Source organism: Cyprinus carpio, unplaced genomic scaffold (genome assembly GCF_018340385.1).
Source record: "Cyprinus carpio isolate SPL01 unplaced genomic scaffold, ASM1834038v1 S000006738, whole genome shotgun sequence".
Lineage (NCBI taxonomy): Eukaryota > Metazoa > Chordata > Actinopteri > Cypriniformes > Cyprinidae > Cyprinus > Cyprinus carpio.
The window spans coordinates 159,797-178,925 of NW_024879337.1; the positions used below are offsets into that span (position 1 = coordinate 159,797).

At 37.7% G+C, this 19,129-nt stretch overlaps 2 protein-coding genes and 2 pseudogenes across 2 annotated transcripts; all 4 read left to right on the plus strand.

Annotated features, from left to right (window-relative positions):
- The first annotated feature begins 919 nt into the window (after nucleotides 1-919).
- Nucleotides 920-2,583, plus strand: taar1b (trace amine associated receptor 1b). Its single transcript, XM_019091530.2, has one exon. The coding sequence runs from the start codon at nucleotides 1,152-1,154 to the stop codon at nucleotides 2,148-2,150; it is 999 nt and encodes a 332-aa protein (XP_018947075.1). The 5' UTR covers nucleotides 920-1,151; the 3' UTR covers nucleotides 2,151-2,583.
- Nucleotides 2,584-4,724: 2,141 nt separating this feature from the next.
- Nucleotides 4,725-6,259, plus strand: LOC122134468 (trace amine-associated receptor 4-like). Its single transcript, XM_042755629.1, has one exon. The coding sequence runs from the start codon at nucleotides 4,741-4,743 to the stop codon at nucleotides 5,884-5,886; it is 1,146 nt and encodes a 381-aa protein (XP_042611563.1). The 5' UTR covers nucleotides 4,725-4,740; the 3' UTR covers nucleotides 5,887-6,259.
- A 4,575-nt stretch (nucleotides 6,260-10,834) lies between these two features.
- On the plus strand, nucleotides 10,835-12,090 carry LOC109075662 (annotated as a pseudogene).
- A 4,272-nt stretch (nucleotides 12,091-16,362) lies between these two features.
- Nucleotides 16,363-17,927, plus strand: LOC109068958 (annotated as a pseudogene).
- The last annotated feature ends 1,202 nt before the right edge of the window (nucleotides 17,928-19,129 follow it).

Consider the following 19,129-nt stretch of genomic DNA (forward strand, 5'->3'; position numbering starts at 1 on the left):
GTATCTAGTGGTCAGTTTAGCTGGTTGTGCGGTTAGTCCATGCTGAAGGCCCTTAAAGACATAAAATGGACATTTATTTAAATATTTAAAATATAAAAAAAAAAATCTTAGTCTGCTCTCTTTGAGAATGCCATGTGACAATTCTTTGAACCCCTAGAAATGGTGAAGCATTTGATGCTTTTCAGAGCAAACTGTTCACTGGCAAAGCATCTGGCAGCCATAATGTAATTATTTTTTTTTACTTCAGGCCTTAACTTGGGGGCGTCAAAGGAAAAATCATGAAGCTAATTGTTATTGGTCATAATAAGTTAGGCTATTTATTGTGAATGTTGACGGTACAATTAGCACTTACACATTTGGTGTAATGTTATTGAAGAATAGCCGTTAAAGCATGGCAGAAAGCCATTAAAGCATTTTGATGAAAAAAAAAAAACCTTAAACTAATTTTTCTGGTACGAGGTGACATTTGGACTTCATCTCCCATAATTCTCTGTGGAAGCATGGTGTTCTGTTACACTTTTCCAAGTGTGTATATAAAGACAAAAAGACAACCATAGCTTCCAGTCTGTAATGGCCATATTATGCACAAGTTAGTGTGTCTTCATGGTGAGACTAGATATAGAATGGCTTCTATATTGATTTCTTAACGTGATGCTATTTGTTCTTGTAGTCCATGTGTGCAAACAAAGTCACAGCTGCTGTTCTTAATGACTCATGGATAAATATATAGACAGATTGATTGGACTTTGCCCCTTTAGCTGTAAAGCTGGTGGAATAAATTAATATTGGTTTTATTTGGAAACAGATCGGGGACAGACCAGAACTTTCTGCAGGAAATGAGTATTTCTATTATGGGAAAAATTGTTGCTTTGAGAGACTAATATTTATAGTAGCTTCTTCCAAGGGATTTCCTTTAATGGAAAATTTAGGAAAATTAATTTCTCCTTTGGGAGGAAGTCTGTTTTTATGGAATGCTGCAACTGAAACTACAACTTTATTTATAGCTGTTTTGCAATGTAGATGGTACAGAAGTCAAACAGAACTAAACAGGCTAAAACCAACCTATCATTTTCCACAAGGCTGTTTGTTTTCATGAGTTTCTGCTACAGCCTCTTCATCGGATCAAGGTGAATGGGCCATCAAACACTAAAATGGATCTCTGTTACGAGGCTTTGAATGGATCCTGTGGGAAATATGTACGACCGTACGGCATCCACGTTCTAATGCTCATCGCCATGATGTTGACCACCATTGTGACCGTCATTGGGAATCTACTGGTCATCATCTCCATTGGACATTTCAAGCAACTCCACTCAACAACAAACCAGCTGATTCTGTCTCTCGCCCTGTGTGACTTTCTCCTTGGGCTGTTTGTCATGCCGTTGAGCGCCGTCCGTTCCATGCAGGGCTGTTGGTACTTTGGTGATTTCTTATGTAAGTTACACACATGCATTGACATGACTCTCAGCACCGCTTCCATTTTCCACCTCGTGAGTGTGTCTGCCGAACGTTGTTGTGCTGTGTGTGGCCCATTAACGTATCATTATCGCTTCAGTTTTCCAACAGTGCTGTTAATGATCTCTATCAGCTGGTTGATCCCTGCCATATTTTCTTACATGAGTACCTACCTCGAACTCAACCTTCATGGTGACAGGGACTTCTACGAAACACACGTACGCTGTGTGGGAGGGTGCCACGTCTTCTTTAGTCACAGTCTGGCGGTGGTCACCTCCCTTTTTTCTTTCTACGTTCCTGGTCTCATCATCATTGGCATTTATTCTAGAATCTACATGGTTGCCCGAAACCAAGCGCGATCTATTAGTCTTCAGCTGGAACAGCTGAGGAGAGTTTATCCATCGGAAGGCACGCAACGTCGGGCACCGAAGGCTACAATAACGATTGCTATCGTGGTTGGAGTTTTCCTGGTTTGCTGGACTCCTTTTTTCCTCTGTAACATCATGAATCCTTTTATTGGCTACACAACACCGCCAGTGTTGATTGATGCACTTGTTTGGTTTGGCTATGTCAATTCCACCTTAAATCCTTTCATTTATGCATTCATGCATTCTTGGTTCAGAAAAGCTGTGAGGATTATAGTAACTGGGGAAATATTTAAAAACAATAGCAGCAGAAAACAGTTATACTCATAATTAAGGCCTTATTCAGAATAGCATAGCATACTATTGGTCAGTTGGACCAATTGCTTCACTAAATGATTAATCTGCTGGCCAGAACTGCCTTCCTAAAACACATTTTTCAAATACACCCCCACATGTCTACGTCACTGTGTGGGAAGATTTGCATAACACCTGCCTACAAGTCAGTACGTGTGACTTGTAGGCAGGTGTCTACAAGTAGGTACGTGTGTCTTCCTCCTGTGTTCCATGTTGGATTTACCCCTGTGTTGGATTAATAAAGACTCTATCGATTATTCTCGACCATGGGCGTCGCTAGGCCATTTTTAGGGGACAGTGCAACCCAAATATTTGAGTATGTGCAGCGTATTTTACGGAGGAATATTTCCTGAACCTGGTAAGAGGTGTAACATTTCCGTCACATGCTTGAGGTATTCGGCCAATCAAAACAGACTGGATAACTGGCCAATCAGAGAACACCGCGAGAAGTTAAAGTTTGTTTTCCTGTCTGTCTCCCTAATGACAAAAAGCTAAGCTCTGTAGGGCATTATAGGTAAACAGGTTGGCTGTGATAATAATGTGACAGGACACAGCTAATGAGCTTCATGCACAGCATAAGTGCTAAGCAGGTGAGCGCTGGTTATTAACACCTTTGATTAGTCTGACTGCTTTGAGAGTCTCTCTGATAAAATGGAGTATGATAACAAGTCTCATGGCTCCAAGACATTAATGAGGTGTGTGTGACTGACAGCTGTGGCTTTGAGAGCCTGCAGTGGTGGCCCAGATAGACATTTACTGTGCAAAAATCTCTGGAATTGGTTTTAAACATATAATAAGTGTTAAAAAGAACCTCTTCTAAAAGTTAAGAATAACTCAGGTCAGTGCAGAAATTGCATTTACTGTAGCTGTAGTTATATAGTTTAAATACTTTTAAAAGCAATTTAAAGACATTAAAAGTTTGAAGGTTCTAAGTTTAATAGATTGAATATTTCAAAATGGGTGTGTGAAGTGCATTCCTCTATTTTCAAATTTAAATAGCTTTTTCTATTATCTAACACTAAAAACACTAATAATTTAATAACACTGTTAAATTAAACTTCTGAATACACATTTTCCTGCTGTAGTTTATAATGTTGTGATGCCTTAAAGGGATACTCCATCCCAAAATGAAAATTTTGTCATTAATCACTTACCCCCATGTCGTTCCAAACCCGTAAAGCTCCGTTCGTCTTTGAAACACAATTTAAGATATTTTGGATGAAAACCTGGAGGCTTGTGACTGTCCCATAGACTGCCAAATAAAAAACAGTGTCAAGGTCCATAAAAGGTATGAAAGTCATTGTCAGAATACTCCATCTGCCATCAGACGTGCAATCTGGGTTATATGAAGCGACGGTGATTTGAAATAAAACAGCGCATCCTTGTGGTGTGGATGACACAGAAGAGCATACACAGCATACGCTGATATGAAGAGACACAGAGGATGCAAAATCCACTTTTGTTGTTGTTTGAACATAAATATGTGTTGGAAGTGTGTGAAATCCACCCAGTGTTTTTTTTTTAAATCCCTATTTTAAAATCCCCTTTCTCAAATCAGGCTGTTCTGAGATTCCTGTCAGAATGATGCAGTTCTGCACAGGACCCTCCCACAATAGCTGATTGTGAAGTCTTATCTTAGACCCGCCCTGAGTGAGCTGTGAGCTGTAGCCATTGTGTCGACTCCGGTGCAGGGGAAGACAAGAATGTCTCCAGTTAAGCGATTTAGTTTTTTTTTGTTGAATGTAATAATGAACATAGCAGTCGTCATTTACTCTTGACATCTGAGCCACTGAAGATGCAGAGGATTAACGTTACTTTTTTTTGAAAGGAATGCGCTTAAATGAACTTATGTTCGCACAAATCATTCGTGATCCAGCTTCATCTACAGAAGAATTGTGTATAAGGGTTTTTATGAATCTTTGCAAAACGCCTTTCCTAATAATGTGCTAGTTAGCCAGTTTCAGTTTACAGTCTGTTCGTCACCTGAAGGAAGAGAGAGGAGGGGTCAGCCGAGCTCATTAGCATTTTAAGCAACATGAACTAGAACAATGTGTTAAAAACAGAGTTGATTTTGAAAAGGGAAATATTTTTTTTTTTTTTTTTTTTTTTTACACTACCATTGAGACATTTTTTTTTTTAACCAAAGTATGTTATAGACTTTTAAGACCCTAAAGAATCATATCAGCTTGTGGAAAATAGGCATCCAATGACCCCTTTAATGTATGTGCAATCATTTTAAAAAGTTGTGTAATTGTCTAATAATAATAATAATAATAATAATAATAATAATAATAATTCTAGAGGGACAAAAGGGCATGAAAATTATATATTTACAGATGTATATTTCATATCACAGATGTTTTTTTTCCATCAGTATATATCACATTTAATGAATACTGTCCATTTTTATTTTTTATTTTAATCTCCTGAGTTCATGATGTTTTTGTAACCATGGGTTAAATTGACAGGTGTGGGTGGGTTCCTCTTAATATGAGAGTATATATGGACAATTCTTAGCTACACTAAGTCCATTTATGGAGTTAAATTGGATCGACATGCACTATATATGTGTATATCTTTCTTTGGATATTGGTCTTTAACAAACTGTACTATTTTTATAATTCTCAGCCTTTTTATGATTACAAAGAAAATCTTTTTAGCATCCAGGTCAAATGTGATGACTTTAAATAAGACTGATATTTACTTTGAAAATATGTTTCTCTGCTATCCACTCCTGCCAAACTCTTGTCCGAAACTGCATCGTCTTACTGTTGTTAAAGTGGCGATATATATTTTCATGGTGCTGATGATCCTCACAACAGTTTTTGGGAACCTGCTGATCATCATCTCCATCTCTCACTTCAAACAGCTTCAGTCTCCAACTCATCTGATCGTTCGCTCTCTGGCTGCCAGCGACTGTCTGCTGGGTTCTTTGGTCATGCCGTACAGTATGGTGCGATCTGTTGAAGGCTGCTGGTATCTGGGAGATGTTGTATGTACAGTGCATTCTAGTTTAGACATGAGCTTCTGTATCTCCTCCTTACTGCATCTCAGTTTAGTATCTGTCGACAGGTACATGGCCATTTGTGACCCACTAAGATACAGAATGAGGGTCACAAACAACACTGTGACTGCATTTATTACCTTCATATGGCTGTTTTCAATTTTTTATAGTTTTTTTATTGTGTTTTCAGGTGTAAACAAAATCGGCTTGGAGTCGTTCATCATGCAGGTTTACTGTGTGGGAAGTTGTGTTTTGTTTTTTAACAAACAGTGGGGTATAATATGTCCAATTCTCACATTTTTCCTTCCCGGGACGATTATGAGCTCTCTGTATATGAAAATCTTCTATGTTGCACAAAAACATGCAAAGGTTATGTCAGAAAGAGTGACTGTGATGGCAGCAGTAGAGCTGAAGAGCCAAAGCTCTGTTCACAGAGAGAGAAAAGCAGCTAAAACTCTGGCCATTGTCATGGGTGTTTTTTTGTTCTGCTGGCTGCCTATTTTTATTGCTACTATCATCGACTCTTTTCTTAATTTTGTTACTCCAGCCAGTGTCTTTGATGCTTTGGTTTGGTTTGGATATTTTAACTCCACTTGTAACCCATTGATCTATGGTTTTTTCTACTCTCGCTTTCAGAAGGCCTTCAAAATACTCATATCGTCCTGTATTTATGGCTTCAGTGACTCAATCACCTTAACTTTTGAGTGAATGTTATTTTTATATCAGGTTATCATGCTTTGCATCACAATTAAAATTTCTTCCTTTTATTAAACTATGCTTTTATTGACTAGTTCATGCATGCTGAAATAATTTACCATATAATATTTTGGACAATATGACAAAATATTAATAAGATTTTTACAACTATTGAAATAAACTGTGTTCTATATCTTATAAGAACCTCCTAAATTTAATGAAAGTTGTGATGTTATTCTTTATTATTCCATATAAGTGGAAATTATAAATGCAACAGATACTTCTAACTTAAATGCAGGGCAAGGTTATACATCAGCATAAGCTAATTTAGAAATGAAGTAGAGAAGACATAAAATGATATGTGATGTTCAGATGCAAAAATATTGATCACACACGCATGTTCTTTACATTAAAATGATATCTTTAGAAGAACATCTGTGTCCTGGTGTGTATTTGATTATGATTTTGTTGAAAATTGGAAACAATTGTAGGAGTGGCAAAAGAAAAATATGTATTTTTCAAAATCCAACATTACAGACAAAAACATGACTGAAAAAAAATCTGTAGTTTTTACAAAATAATTTTGGCAGCTGTGATTGCCAGAATAATGTTGTAAACCTACAGAAAAACTGTAAAAACTGTGAATTTTACAGTACACTCCTTAATTTACAAACATGAAAATATTAGTGTAAACTAGTAAACTCAACAATGCACACTGCTACTGAAATCTGCTTTAACATAAACTGACAACCACCATAATAATGCAGGTGGTAAAAGAGGCAGCAATATGAGAATCAGTTCATCACAACTAGCTTTTCCATGAGCTGAAGTATATACTGTACTAATATATAGAAGGCACACAAAGTCATTCACGCAAACACTAAACACCATCATGGTAACACACACGACACTTAGTGTGTGATTTTTAGGGTTTTTTTATGTTCCTAATATTGTTTTGGGAGTCTCCTACAATAGGATTACATTCATGCAAGGTCAAAAATCGCTTTCGTTTTCTCAAAATATGCATTTAATATCACCTCATTTTCCAGCGATTCTCAAATGATTTGTTCAAAGCAGTTCTGAGATTCATTATAGCCCAGGCGGAATGCGGTGCAAGGCGCGGCACAAGTTTCAGCCCGACGCAGTTCTCATTTTCCTGTCTTACGCCGCGCTGTTATAGCAAAATTATAGCAAATGCATTTGTGCCCATTTGTGCGCCCATGGGCATGCTGGTCTAAAAAGAGATGTGTTTGTGTTCGTTGGCGTTTGTTTGTTGTTTTTTTGAGGTGATGATAGTATGCTGCGCAGAAGAACTAATAAATGGTGTTATGTATTGTGGGATATTTTTTCTTTCTTATTTAAAGAGCGCGTTAGTAATATGTGCCTATAGGCGGGTGCACAACCCACGTACACTTTGCTTATTACACACACAGGGACTCACAGCAGCACACAAACATTTTTAAAAATGAAAAATTACATTCCGCCATGTAAATAGCAAACCCACAATGGCGCGAGCACAACTGGCTTTTTTTAAAGGGGATGGGAGATGAGACTCTGATTGGTTTATTGCACTTTATGGCCAAAAAACACCCATTACTCATTAAGAGAATAGGGACAACCCATTGAGATCATGCGCCCGGGCGCGCCGACTGTTTTTCCATTATTAAACTAGCAAAAGTGGATTTGACCACGCCCTAGTCTCTGCCTCAGTTGTCACGCCCAAGGACCGTTGGCTAAATGTCTGATGCATATGGGACACAAAAGTTAAAACACTTCAGGAGTGTCGAAGTCGTCAACGGATCGGTTGAATTCATCAGGATTTCCGGGAGACGTGTGTGTCACGTTCTTTAACGTTCTGTCCGGAAACAAAGATGCTGTGCCGCTAAACCCCCTCACCAAAGAAGAAAGCTGTCGTGTTTACAACTGTGACGACGAGCGCTTATCAGGATCAACTAAACACTGGAGTTTCAAAAGTATGTGAAATATTTAAAGTTCGTGGCATAGAATTTTTCAAATACGTCCGAGAGTTTTACACACCAGTCTGTTATTGTGTTACAGTCTGTTATTTCAACGCCCCGAAAGCTGCCATGAATTCCAGACCTTCAGTCTGAAGGTCTGTCTATGCGAGACTAGACATGCCCTGAGTTCACCTGCGCTGTGCACTTTTGACCATGCACTTAGATAATTAAAATAGGGCCCTCAGTCTCTCTAAACCATGAGCCTACTCTGTCTGATTGGTCAGATGGCCCAATCTGTTGTGATTGGTTTTCCGTGTACAGCATGTGTCAGAAACGATACGCCCATTGCCATAGTTCTGTATTTTGAATGCTCAATAGAAAATCTAAACATCTATTATTTATCATACTTGTGATTCAGTGGAGCCAGCTGGACCAAATAAACAGGGTACTACTGAGCCATCTTTCAAGAGCAAGCTTTTAGTAAATCCCGCATTAAACTCCACTATGTTTTTATTTTCAACTCCTCGAGATTAGAGAAGCAGGCGTCAGTAAAATGACATGTTTGTGGGCGGGGTCAAGTTGTTTGCTGCTGGCCAACTTTGAACATAGGTGTGAATTATGCAAATGTGTTACCCCTTGACGTGTAGAGATCACAGAAGTGGGAATCGAATTATTAATGACTTGTTTAGGCTGTAGAGAGTCGATTCTTTATTTTGGGAGACAATAACTTTATTTATGGTGCACTTTCAGCTTTACAACTTTGCTGATCATTTACATTCACATACAGCTACATTTACACACTGCATGAAAGGCAATACTGGAAATAACATAATAGGGGCTTAAATAATGCAATAAACATTCATTAAACAAAAGAAGATGTAACATAAACCCAAATGTGCATAGCTAATAACAAACATGACAAAACTATTAAGAAACAGGATTATTTAAACAAAAGACTTTCAAATATGGAGTGTCATGCAGATAATTCTGGGAATATCAGTTTACAGTTCTTTACTGTAAATTATACGTTGATTTGTTCTTTTTACTTCTAAAAAATTTACAATTAACAGCAATTTACTGTAAAATTACATAAAATGTTTGGTTAGATATTTTAAAGTTTTTTCCCTGCATATAGTAGGTTATGGGAATTTACTGTTAACCTATTAAAAAAAATCATAGTGACTTTACAATATTTTACAGTTAAAATTACACTATTTTTTACAGTGTAATCATAGTCTGTAAGCCTCAGGAAATCTGAAAAAAAAAAAACCTTATCACTTTTGGTCATCAGGTGGTACTGTGCTCTACATGGTTAAAGGGATACTGTAGTTCACCCAAAAATGGGAAATCTGTCATCATTTAACCTAGGGCTGTGCAAAAAATCGAACGAAAGAATAAAGCCATAATGTTTACAACTAAAGTTTACATCTTTAAAATATGTCCGAGAATCTGTTATTGTGGCAACATTTCCATGCCCTAAAACGTGCCGCTGAACGAAACGAACTGTGATTGGTTGTTTGACATGTCGGTCAAATGGCCTAATGGGTGGGCCTTGGCCAATAAAAGCTGCCATGAATTCCAGACATTCAGCTTCCAGTCTGAAGGTCTGGTTATGCGAGACTAGAAATTTACTACTAATCACAGGAGCTCCTTTACTGACAAGATGCGCATGAAAATTGCATTAAATTTTTTGCACAGCCCTAATTTAATCACTGTCATGTTGTTCCAAATCTGTATGAACTTCTTTCTTTTGTAAACACAAAAGAAGATATTTTAATGAATGTGCATAACCAAATAGTTGAGGGTAACCACTGACTTCCATAGTAGTGAATCAGTGGGTGGGGCTAATCAGGTAGTGATGTAGAAGCAGGCATTGATATTCTTCTGCGGAGGTGGGGATAGCAACACTATTACATCATAAAGTGACACATTGCACAAGCTGTCATTTCGACATACTGGCTTCAGTATAAGCTTTTTTGTAGACTAACGAGAAAGTGTTGAGTTCTGAAACTTACAGGATGTTTTTATTGTACAATGACCTCATATATGTCAAAAGATCAAGGTAATTTTGATTTCTCAGTTCATGACCCCTTTAATGTGTAATTAAAAGGAGTTTACTTACAAGGCGTAGCCATCAAAATCAAAATTTGTTTACATTAGCAAAATAAAATTAAGTTGGCCAGTGAAAACATTGGAATTTTTTTTCTTTGTACTTTAGTTAATTAAATAAAGGTTAAAGAGAATGAACAAATAACATATTCTTGATTTTATGGCATTTCACAAAACGTCCCAACTTTTTTAGAATCAGGGTTGTAAGAAGATCACCGTGCAGTGTAGAGAGCTTCATTGATTATAATGTAATGTCATTAGATTGTGATGTACTAAGATGAGTAACAGTTTTTTAGTAATTAAATATACATATTATATATAGGCTACATATAATCCATTCAGTATTTGAATAAAAGTTTTGCTTTACGCTGGTACGAGGACCAAAGGCCACATACATGCTGCAAAGTTTTAGGTGCACATCTGTTTATGAATATGGGATTCTATCTCAAAATTGCAGTGACTGTCATGGTTATAGTCATACCAATGGACGGGACAAAAATACTTAAAATATGTCAAAATACTCGTGCGTTAAGGCCAGAATACCCTCAGTAATGGTGTAATACTGTCTCCAACTCATCTATTGACCTTCAGGTCAGGACACACAGTTCAAGTATAAATTTCTCATTTTAATCTCCTGAGTTCAAGTTTTTTGTTGTTGTTGTTGTTGTTTTTTTACTCTGGGTAACAGTGACAGGTGTAGGGAGGGCTGCCTCAAATCTGAGAATATATATGACCAAATCTGAGTCAATTTAGGGAGGTAAACTAGCTGGGAATGTACTATATATGTTCAACTGTTTTTGGATATTGGTCTTTACCAAACTATAATTTACAAAATTATTCTGCTTATACTTTGGCTTATAGATAACTGCCTTTTTTACAGTTACAAAGGAATTTATCTCAGTATCCAGAGCAGACGTGATGACTTCAAATGAAACTAACACTCAGATTGTTTTTCTCTGCTATCCACTCTGGCCGGACTCCTGTCTGAAAGTACAGCGTAACGTGGTGGTTAAAGTGGCAATATATGTTTTCTTGCTGCTGATGATCCTCACAACAGTTTTTGGGAACCTGTTGATCATCATCTCCATCTCTCACTTCAAACAGCTTCAGTCTCCAACTCATCTGATTGTTCGCTCTCTGGCTGCCAGCGACTGTCTCCTGGGTTCTTTGGTCATGCCGAACAGCATGGTGCGATCTGTTGAAGGCTGCTGGTATCTGGGAGATTCTATGTGTAAAGTGCATTCTAGTTTAGACATGAGCTTCTGTATCTCTTCCTTACTGCATCTCAGTTTAATATCTGTCGACAGGTACACAGCCATTTGTGACCCTCTAAGATACAGAATGAGGGTCACAAACAACACTGTGACTGCATTTATTATCTTCATATGGCTGTTTTCATTTGTGTACAGCTTTTCTGTTGTCTTTTCAGGGATAAATGAAGTTGGACTTGAGATGATGATATTGCAGACTCATTGCGTGGGAAGTTGTGTTTTGTTTTTTAACAAGCAATGGGGTATAATATGTCTAATTCTCATATTGTTTCTTCCCGGGACGCTCATGAGCTCTCTGTATATGAAAATCTTCTATGTTGCACAAAAACATGCAAAGGTTATGTCAGAAAGAGTGACTGGAAGGTTGAAGAGCCAAAGCTCTGCTCACAGAGAGAGAAAAGCAGCTAAAACTCTGGCCATTGTCATGGGTGTTTTTTTTTGTTCTGCTGGCTTCCTTTTTTTACTGTTACAGCTCTTGACCCTTTTTTCAATTTTTTCACCCCAGCTGTTGTTTTTGATGCTGTAATTTGGTTTGCATATTTGAACTCTACTTGTAACCCCTTGATCTATGGGTTTTTCTACCCTTGTTTTCAGAGTGCATTTAAGATTCTCATTTCCACTTATATCTGTGGCATCAAGGATTGTAAGACTTTGGTATTTGAATGAATAAGGTGCTCAGACTTATCACTTGGCATTTTCTTCATCACAGTAAGATTTTTTTTTTCTTTCCCACTGCAACTCTTTTGTATGGTACAGTTAATTTTATCTTTTTATTCCTGGGTACAACAGAGCATAAAACATACCCTAACCCCGTAAAGCCTGACATTAGAAATATATATATATATGTTAAATAGGAAAATGATTTTGCTCCTTCTCTTTGCCACCAAAGTTTTTCTCAGTCCCATAAGGGTGTTCACGGTCGTGGGAAGGAAAGGCCAACAGAGGCAAAATCTGAATATAGCCTACCTTTACTTCAAATCTTTATTTTCTCACAATAGGATATATATAAGAATACAATATGGATAGTATCCCCTTTTCATCCAATGAGATACAGGTTACATATATGCTGTGTATGAAAAATACAGGGTCTGAACATATAGGGAAGAGTTCTAATATAGGGACTCCACAACTTCCTTTTAAAGACAGACTAAATTCAGTAACCGGGTCTGAGAATTGGCCCTTACCATTTAAATCCTAGATATCCTATACATGCAAGTATACATAGAGCGAAATGGACAAGAATAGAGCAATTAGAAGGGAGAAACACAGAGGAGAGGAGGGAGAAGCAGGGAAGGAGGGAGGGCAGGAGCAAGAGAGAGGAGATGAGATTACACATGCACATAGTTTGCACACAGTATGTGTTTTTGTTGAGTTTCTTATTTGATTTCTAAGGCTTTTATGACTTATGATATGATATAGTGAGAATATGAATAATGAGGCCCAAACTGAGCAAAAATATGCATTTTGGTGCATATTTTCTCGTATATATATATATATATATATATATATATATATATATATATATATGAGGCAAATAGTAACGTGAAATTCTGATGTCAAATATAAGTCATTGAGATCTTTATAACAGTATAGCAGACTGCTTACATAAAATGATGGAAATATCAATCTCACAATAATATGTTTTATTAAGATGATATTTAAATGCATAGTTTTATGATCAAAGCGCTGTAGTTTCAAAACATATAATGCAGTGCAATACAATGTTGACGTTCATTAAAAGTATCATTGATCATAATCGAGGCTCGCATTTGAACATTATTATTATTATTTTTTTAATTATAATGATAAGATCGATATGTTGTTAAACTTCATAGATTATCATGCCGGCTGCTGTATTTTACTGTTACTATCTGTCCTTTTTTTTTTGACCCCAGCTGATGTTTTTGATGTTTTGGTTTGGTTTGCATACCTCAACACCACTTGTAACCCATTGATTTATGGATTTTTCTACCCTTGTTTTCAGAATGCATTAAAGCTTCTTATAACCACTTATGTGTGTTGTGTCAAAGATTCAAACACCTTGATATTAGAACTACAGTGCTTACACTTATTTCACGCATCAAAATAAAGTTTTATTTTTATGTAATTCTTTTATTTTCTAGTTCTATGTTATGCTGAAAGCATTTTGCAAATGTATTCTTTTTACTTATGAAATGTCTTCATTTAATGGAAGAGGTGATCTTTTAGTAATCTGAAAAGAGGGTCTGGTACTATAAAAATACAGGGCAAAAATCCATGTTCATAAAACATACAGACATTTTCAGAGAAATTGCAGAAATCTGTTTGCATATGTTCAGGAAAATATATTAATTTCACAGAACGATCAGGCACGGAAGGAAACTGCTCAGAAATGTACACAAGGGCAATACAAGACTTCGCAATGAGGAAGGATCTGGGAGATGCTTATATAGTCACCTAATGGGTGTCAGGTGTAGGAGTAATCAGGACCAGGTGTGTGGGTGTGTGTATGTGATTAGTCCGAATAAAGATCAGTACTCGGCGAGAGTTCCCTCTGGTGGCGAGCGGGAAGAACTACGGGAGTCTCGTTCGTGAAAGGTTTACACTAAATGGTCTCCCTTTAGCAAAACATTCACTTTCTGGCAGTTAAAATCACCCAGTTAGAATCCAGGGCCTGTATTGAACAAGCTTCTCAAAGTGCCATGTTAGTCTTAAGTGCTGAGAATTCATTAAATTTACTCCTACTTTCAAACTTAAGTATTAAAGCAAGTTATCAATTTTTTTAAAGCTAAGAATCGCTCTTACTCTCCCAGTTATTTAAGACGGCTTGAGAGGTCTCTTAAGTGGTTAGGAGTTGCCAGTAGGGGCTTGTGATGGCACTGAGGGAACAGAGAGATGAGTGAATCATTCCATATGAGACCGCTTCAGCACTGGCTCCATGGCGAGTCCTGAGGTGGGTGTGGCCATGCGGTACTCACCGGGTTCAGATTACACCAGCCTGCCGCACAACCTTCTGCCTGTGGTCAGATCCCTCATTCCTTCGGGCAGGAGTGCCCCTGGAACAGGTATCCAGGCATGCTATGATATTCATGGATGCTATACACGCTCCCATCGCATGTCGCAACTCGCCCACCAGCTCCTACTTTGTAGTCAGAAGCATCTGAAGTCCCTTTGTGCCATCCACATCCCAGGAGTGTTCAATCAGGCAGCCGACGAGCTGTCTCAAGCAGCACTTCCAGGAGAGTGGAGACTCCACCCCCAGACGGTTCAGCTGATCTGGAGAAGGTACAGAGTTTTGCTCAGGTAGACCTGTTTGCATCTCCAGAAACACCTGACTGGCACATCCAGGACTCCGTAACAAATGGAACGCTCGGCATGGATGCACTGGCACACAGCTGGCCCTGGTGCCTGCGCAAATATGCATTCCCCCCAGTGAGCCTGCTCGCACAGATACTGTGCAAGATCAGGGAGGATGAAGAGCTGGTCTTGTTAGTGGCTCCATATTGGCCCAACAGGACCTGGTTCCCGGAACTCATGCTCCTCAAACAATATTTTACAGTTAAAATTACACACATTTTTTACAGTGTAATCATAGTCTGTAAGCCTCAGGAAATCTGAAAAAATGCAAAAAAACAAAACAAAACACTTTTGGTCATCAGGTGGTACTGTGCTCTACATGGTTAAAGGGATACTGTAGTTCACTCATCAATTAACCTAGGGCTGTGCAAAAAATCGTGCATCTCGTCAGTAAAAGCGCTCTTGTGATTAATAGTTAATCTCCAGCACATGCTTTCAGATGGAGCGGCATTTAATACACAGAGCCATAGTTCACTGACAAGCTACGCAAAATCATGTTCAAAATCGCAGGTGATTCATTGCTGATTATGAATGCAATTTTGTGTAGCTTGTCAGTGAACTATGGCTCTGAGTAGTAGGCTAAATGTCGCTCCATCTGGACGCACATACCGGAGAATTACTAATCACAGGAGCGCCTTTACTGACAAGATGCGCATGAAAAATTGCATTCGATTTTTTGCACAGCCCTAATTTAATCACCGTCATGTTGTTCCAAATCTGTATGAATTTTTTTCTTTTGTTAAGCACAAAAGAAGATATTTAGATGAATGTGCGTAACCAAACAGTGGAGGGTAACCATTGACTTCCATAGTATGGAAAAAAAATACTCGTTATTTACTGTACACTACATGCGTGAATCGGTGGGTGGGGTTAATCAGGTAGTGATGTAGAAGCAGGCATTGATATTCTTCTGTGGAGGCGGGGTTTAGCCACACTATTACATCATAAAGTGACACATTGCACAAGCTGTCATTTCGACATACTGGCTTCAATATAAGCTGTTTTTAGACTAATGAGAAAGTGTTGAGTTCTGAAACTTACAGGATGTTTTTATAGTACAATGACCTCTTATATGTCAAAAGATCAATGTAATTTTGATTTCTCAATTCATGACCCCTTTAATGTGTTATTAAAAGGAGTTTACTTACAAGGCGTAGCCATCCAAATCAAAATTTGTTTATATTTGCAAAATAAAATTAAGTTGGCCAGTGAGAACATTGGAATTTTTTCTTTGTACTTTAGTCAATCAAATAAATGTTTAAGAGAATGAACAAATAACATATTCTTGATTTTATGGCATTTCACAAAACGTCCCAACTTTTCTAGAATTAAAGTTGTAAGAGGAACACCGTGCAGTGTAGAGAGCTGCATTGATTATAACGTAATGAAAGTGAGAAAGTGAAAGTGACGTGACATACAGCCAAGTATGGTGACCCATACTCGGAATTCGTGTTCTTTATTTAATCAATATTAAGTGCACACACACAGCAGTGAACACACACACACTGTGAACACACACCTGGAGCAGTGGGCAGCCATTTATGCTGCGGCGCCCCAGGAGCAGTTGGGGGTTCGGTGCCTTGTTCAGGGGCACCTAAGTCGTGGTATTGCCGGTCCGAGACTCGAACCCACAACCCTAGAGTTAAGAATCAAACTCTCTAACCACTAGGCCACGACTTCCCATAATTTCATTAGATTGTGATGTACTATGATGAGAAACAGTTTTTTAGTAATTACATATACATATTACATATAGGCTACATATAATCCATTCAGTATTTGAATAAAAGTTTTGGTTTATACTTGTAAGAGGACCAAAGGCCACATACATGCTGCAAAGTATCAGGTGCACATCTGTTTATGAATATGGGATTCTATCTCAAAATTGCAGTGACTGTCATGGTGATAGTCATACCAATGGACGGGACAAAAATACTTAAAATATGTCAAAATACTCGTGCGTTAAGGCCAGAATACCCTCAGTAATGGTGTAATACTGTCTCCAACTCATCTATTGACCTTCAGGTCAGGACACACAGTTGAAGTATAAATTTTCCCCTTTTAATCTCCTGAGTTCATGTTTTTTTTTTGTTGTTTTCTTTTTTTTTACTCTGGGTAACAGTGACAGGTGTAGGGAGGGCTGCCTCAAATCTGAGAATATATATGACCAAATCTGAGCTGCTCTGAGTCAATTTAGGGAGTTAAATTAGATGGGAATGTACTATATATGTTCACCTGTATTTGGATATTGGTCTTTACCAAACTATAATCTACAAAATTATTTTGCTTATACTTTGGCTTATAGTTAACTGCCTTTTTACAGTTACAAAGGAATTTATCTCAGTATCCAGAGCAGACGTGATGACTTCAAATGAAACTAACACTCAGATTGTTTTTCTCTGCTATCCACTCTGGCCGGACTCCTGTCTGAAAGTACAGCGTAACATTGTGGTTAAAGTGGCAATGTATGTTTTCTTGCTGCTGATGATCCTCACAACAGTTTTTGGGAACCTGCTGATCATCATCTCCATCTCTCACTTCAAACAGCTTCAGTCTCCAACTCATCTGATTGTTCGCTCTCTGGCTGCCAGCGACTGTCTCCTGGGCTCTTTGGTCATGCCGTACAGTATGGTGCGATCTGTTGAAGGCTGCTGGTATCTGGGAGATTTTATGTGTAAAATGCATGCTAGTTTAGACACAAGCTTCTGTATCTCCTCAGTACTGCATCTCAGTTTAATATCTGTCGACAGGTACATGGCCATTTGTGACCCTCTAAGATACAGAATGAGGGTCACAAACAACAAGGTGACTGCATTTATTATCTTCATATGGCTGTTTTCAATTGTGTATAGCTTTTCTGTTGTGTTTTCAGGAATAATTGCAGTTGGACTTGAGATGATGATATTGCAGACTCATTGTGTGGGAAGTTGTGTTTTGTTTTTTAACAAGCAATGGGGTATTATATGCCTAATTCTCACATGTATTCTTCCCGGGACAATCATGAGTGCTCTGTATATGAAAATCTTCTATGTTGCACAAAAACACGCAAAAGTTATGTCAGAAAGAGTGACTGGAAGGTTGAAGAGCCAAAGCTCTGCTCACAGAGAGAGAAAAGCAGCTAAAACTCTGGCCATTGTCATGGGTGTTTTTTTTGTTCTGCTGGCTTCCTTTTTTTACTGTTACAGCTCTTGACCCTTTTTTCAATTTTTTCACCCCAGCTGTTGTTTTTGATGCTGTAATTTGGTTTGCATATTTGAACTCCACTTGTAACCCCTTGATATATGGGTTTTTCTACCCTTGTTTTCAGAGTGCATTTAAGATACTCATTTCCACTTATATCTGTGGCATCAAGGACTGTAAGACTTTGCTATTTGAATGAACAAGGTGCTCAGACTTATCACTTGTCTTTTTTTCATCACAGTAAGATTACCCCCCCCCCCCCCCCACACACACACACACTGCAACTCTTTTATATGGTACAGTTCATTTTATCTTTTTATTCCCAGGTACAACAGAGCTTAAAACATACCCTAACCCTGTAAAGCCTGACATTAGAATAGTCATATTTATAGTTTTTAATGAAACAGTTTCTTAAATATATGTTTAAATGTTAAATAGGAAAATTATCTTGTTCCTTGTCATTGCCACCAAAGTTTTTCTCAGTCCCCTAAGGGTGTTCACGACCGTGGGAAGGAAAGGCACAACAGAGGTCAAATCTGAGTATACCTTTACTTCAAATCTTTTTCTCACACTAGGAAACATATGAGGATACACTAGGGGTGGTGTCCCCTTTTCATTCAATAAAATACAGGTTACATATATGTATGATAAATATAGGGTCTGAACATATAGGGAAGAGTTCTAATGTAGGGACTCCACAACTTCCTTTTAAAGACAGCCTAAATTCAGTAACCGGGGCCTAAGCATTGGCCCTTACCATTTAAATCCTAGGTATCCTATACATGCAAGTATATGCACTGAGTAAAATGGACAAGAATAGAGCAAGCAGAAGGGAGAAACACAGAGGGGAGGAGGGAGAAGCAGCGAAGGAGGGAGGACAATATAAAACAATTAAAAAAGTTTGCATACAGCATGTGTTTCTTATTTGATTTCTCTGGCTTTTATGACTCATATGATATGATATAGTGAGAATATGAATAATGAGGCCCAAACTGAGCTAAAATATGCATTTTGGTGCAGTTACTGATATTTATATGAGCAAATAGTAATGTGAAATTCTGATGTCTAATGTACTGTAAATCATTGAGATCTTTATAACAGCATAGTAGACTGCTTACATATAATGATATAAATATCAATGTCACAATAATATGTTTTAGTAAGATGATATTTAAATGCTTAGTTTTATGATCATAGCTCTGTAGTTTCAAAACATATAATGCAGTGCAATACAATTTTGATGTTCATTAAAAGTATCATGGATCATAATTGAGACTCACATTTAAACTTGATATTTCTTTAAAAAAATGATAATGATAATATCGATATCTCTGTTAAACTTCATAAATTATCATGTCATGGGTGTTTTTTTGTTCTGCTGGCTGCCGTATTTTACTGCTC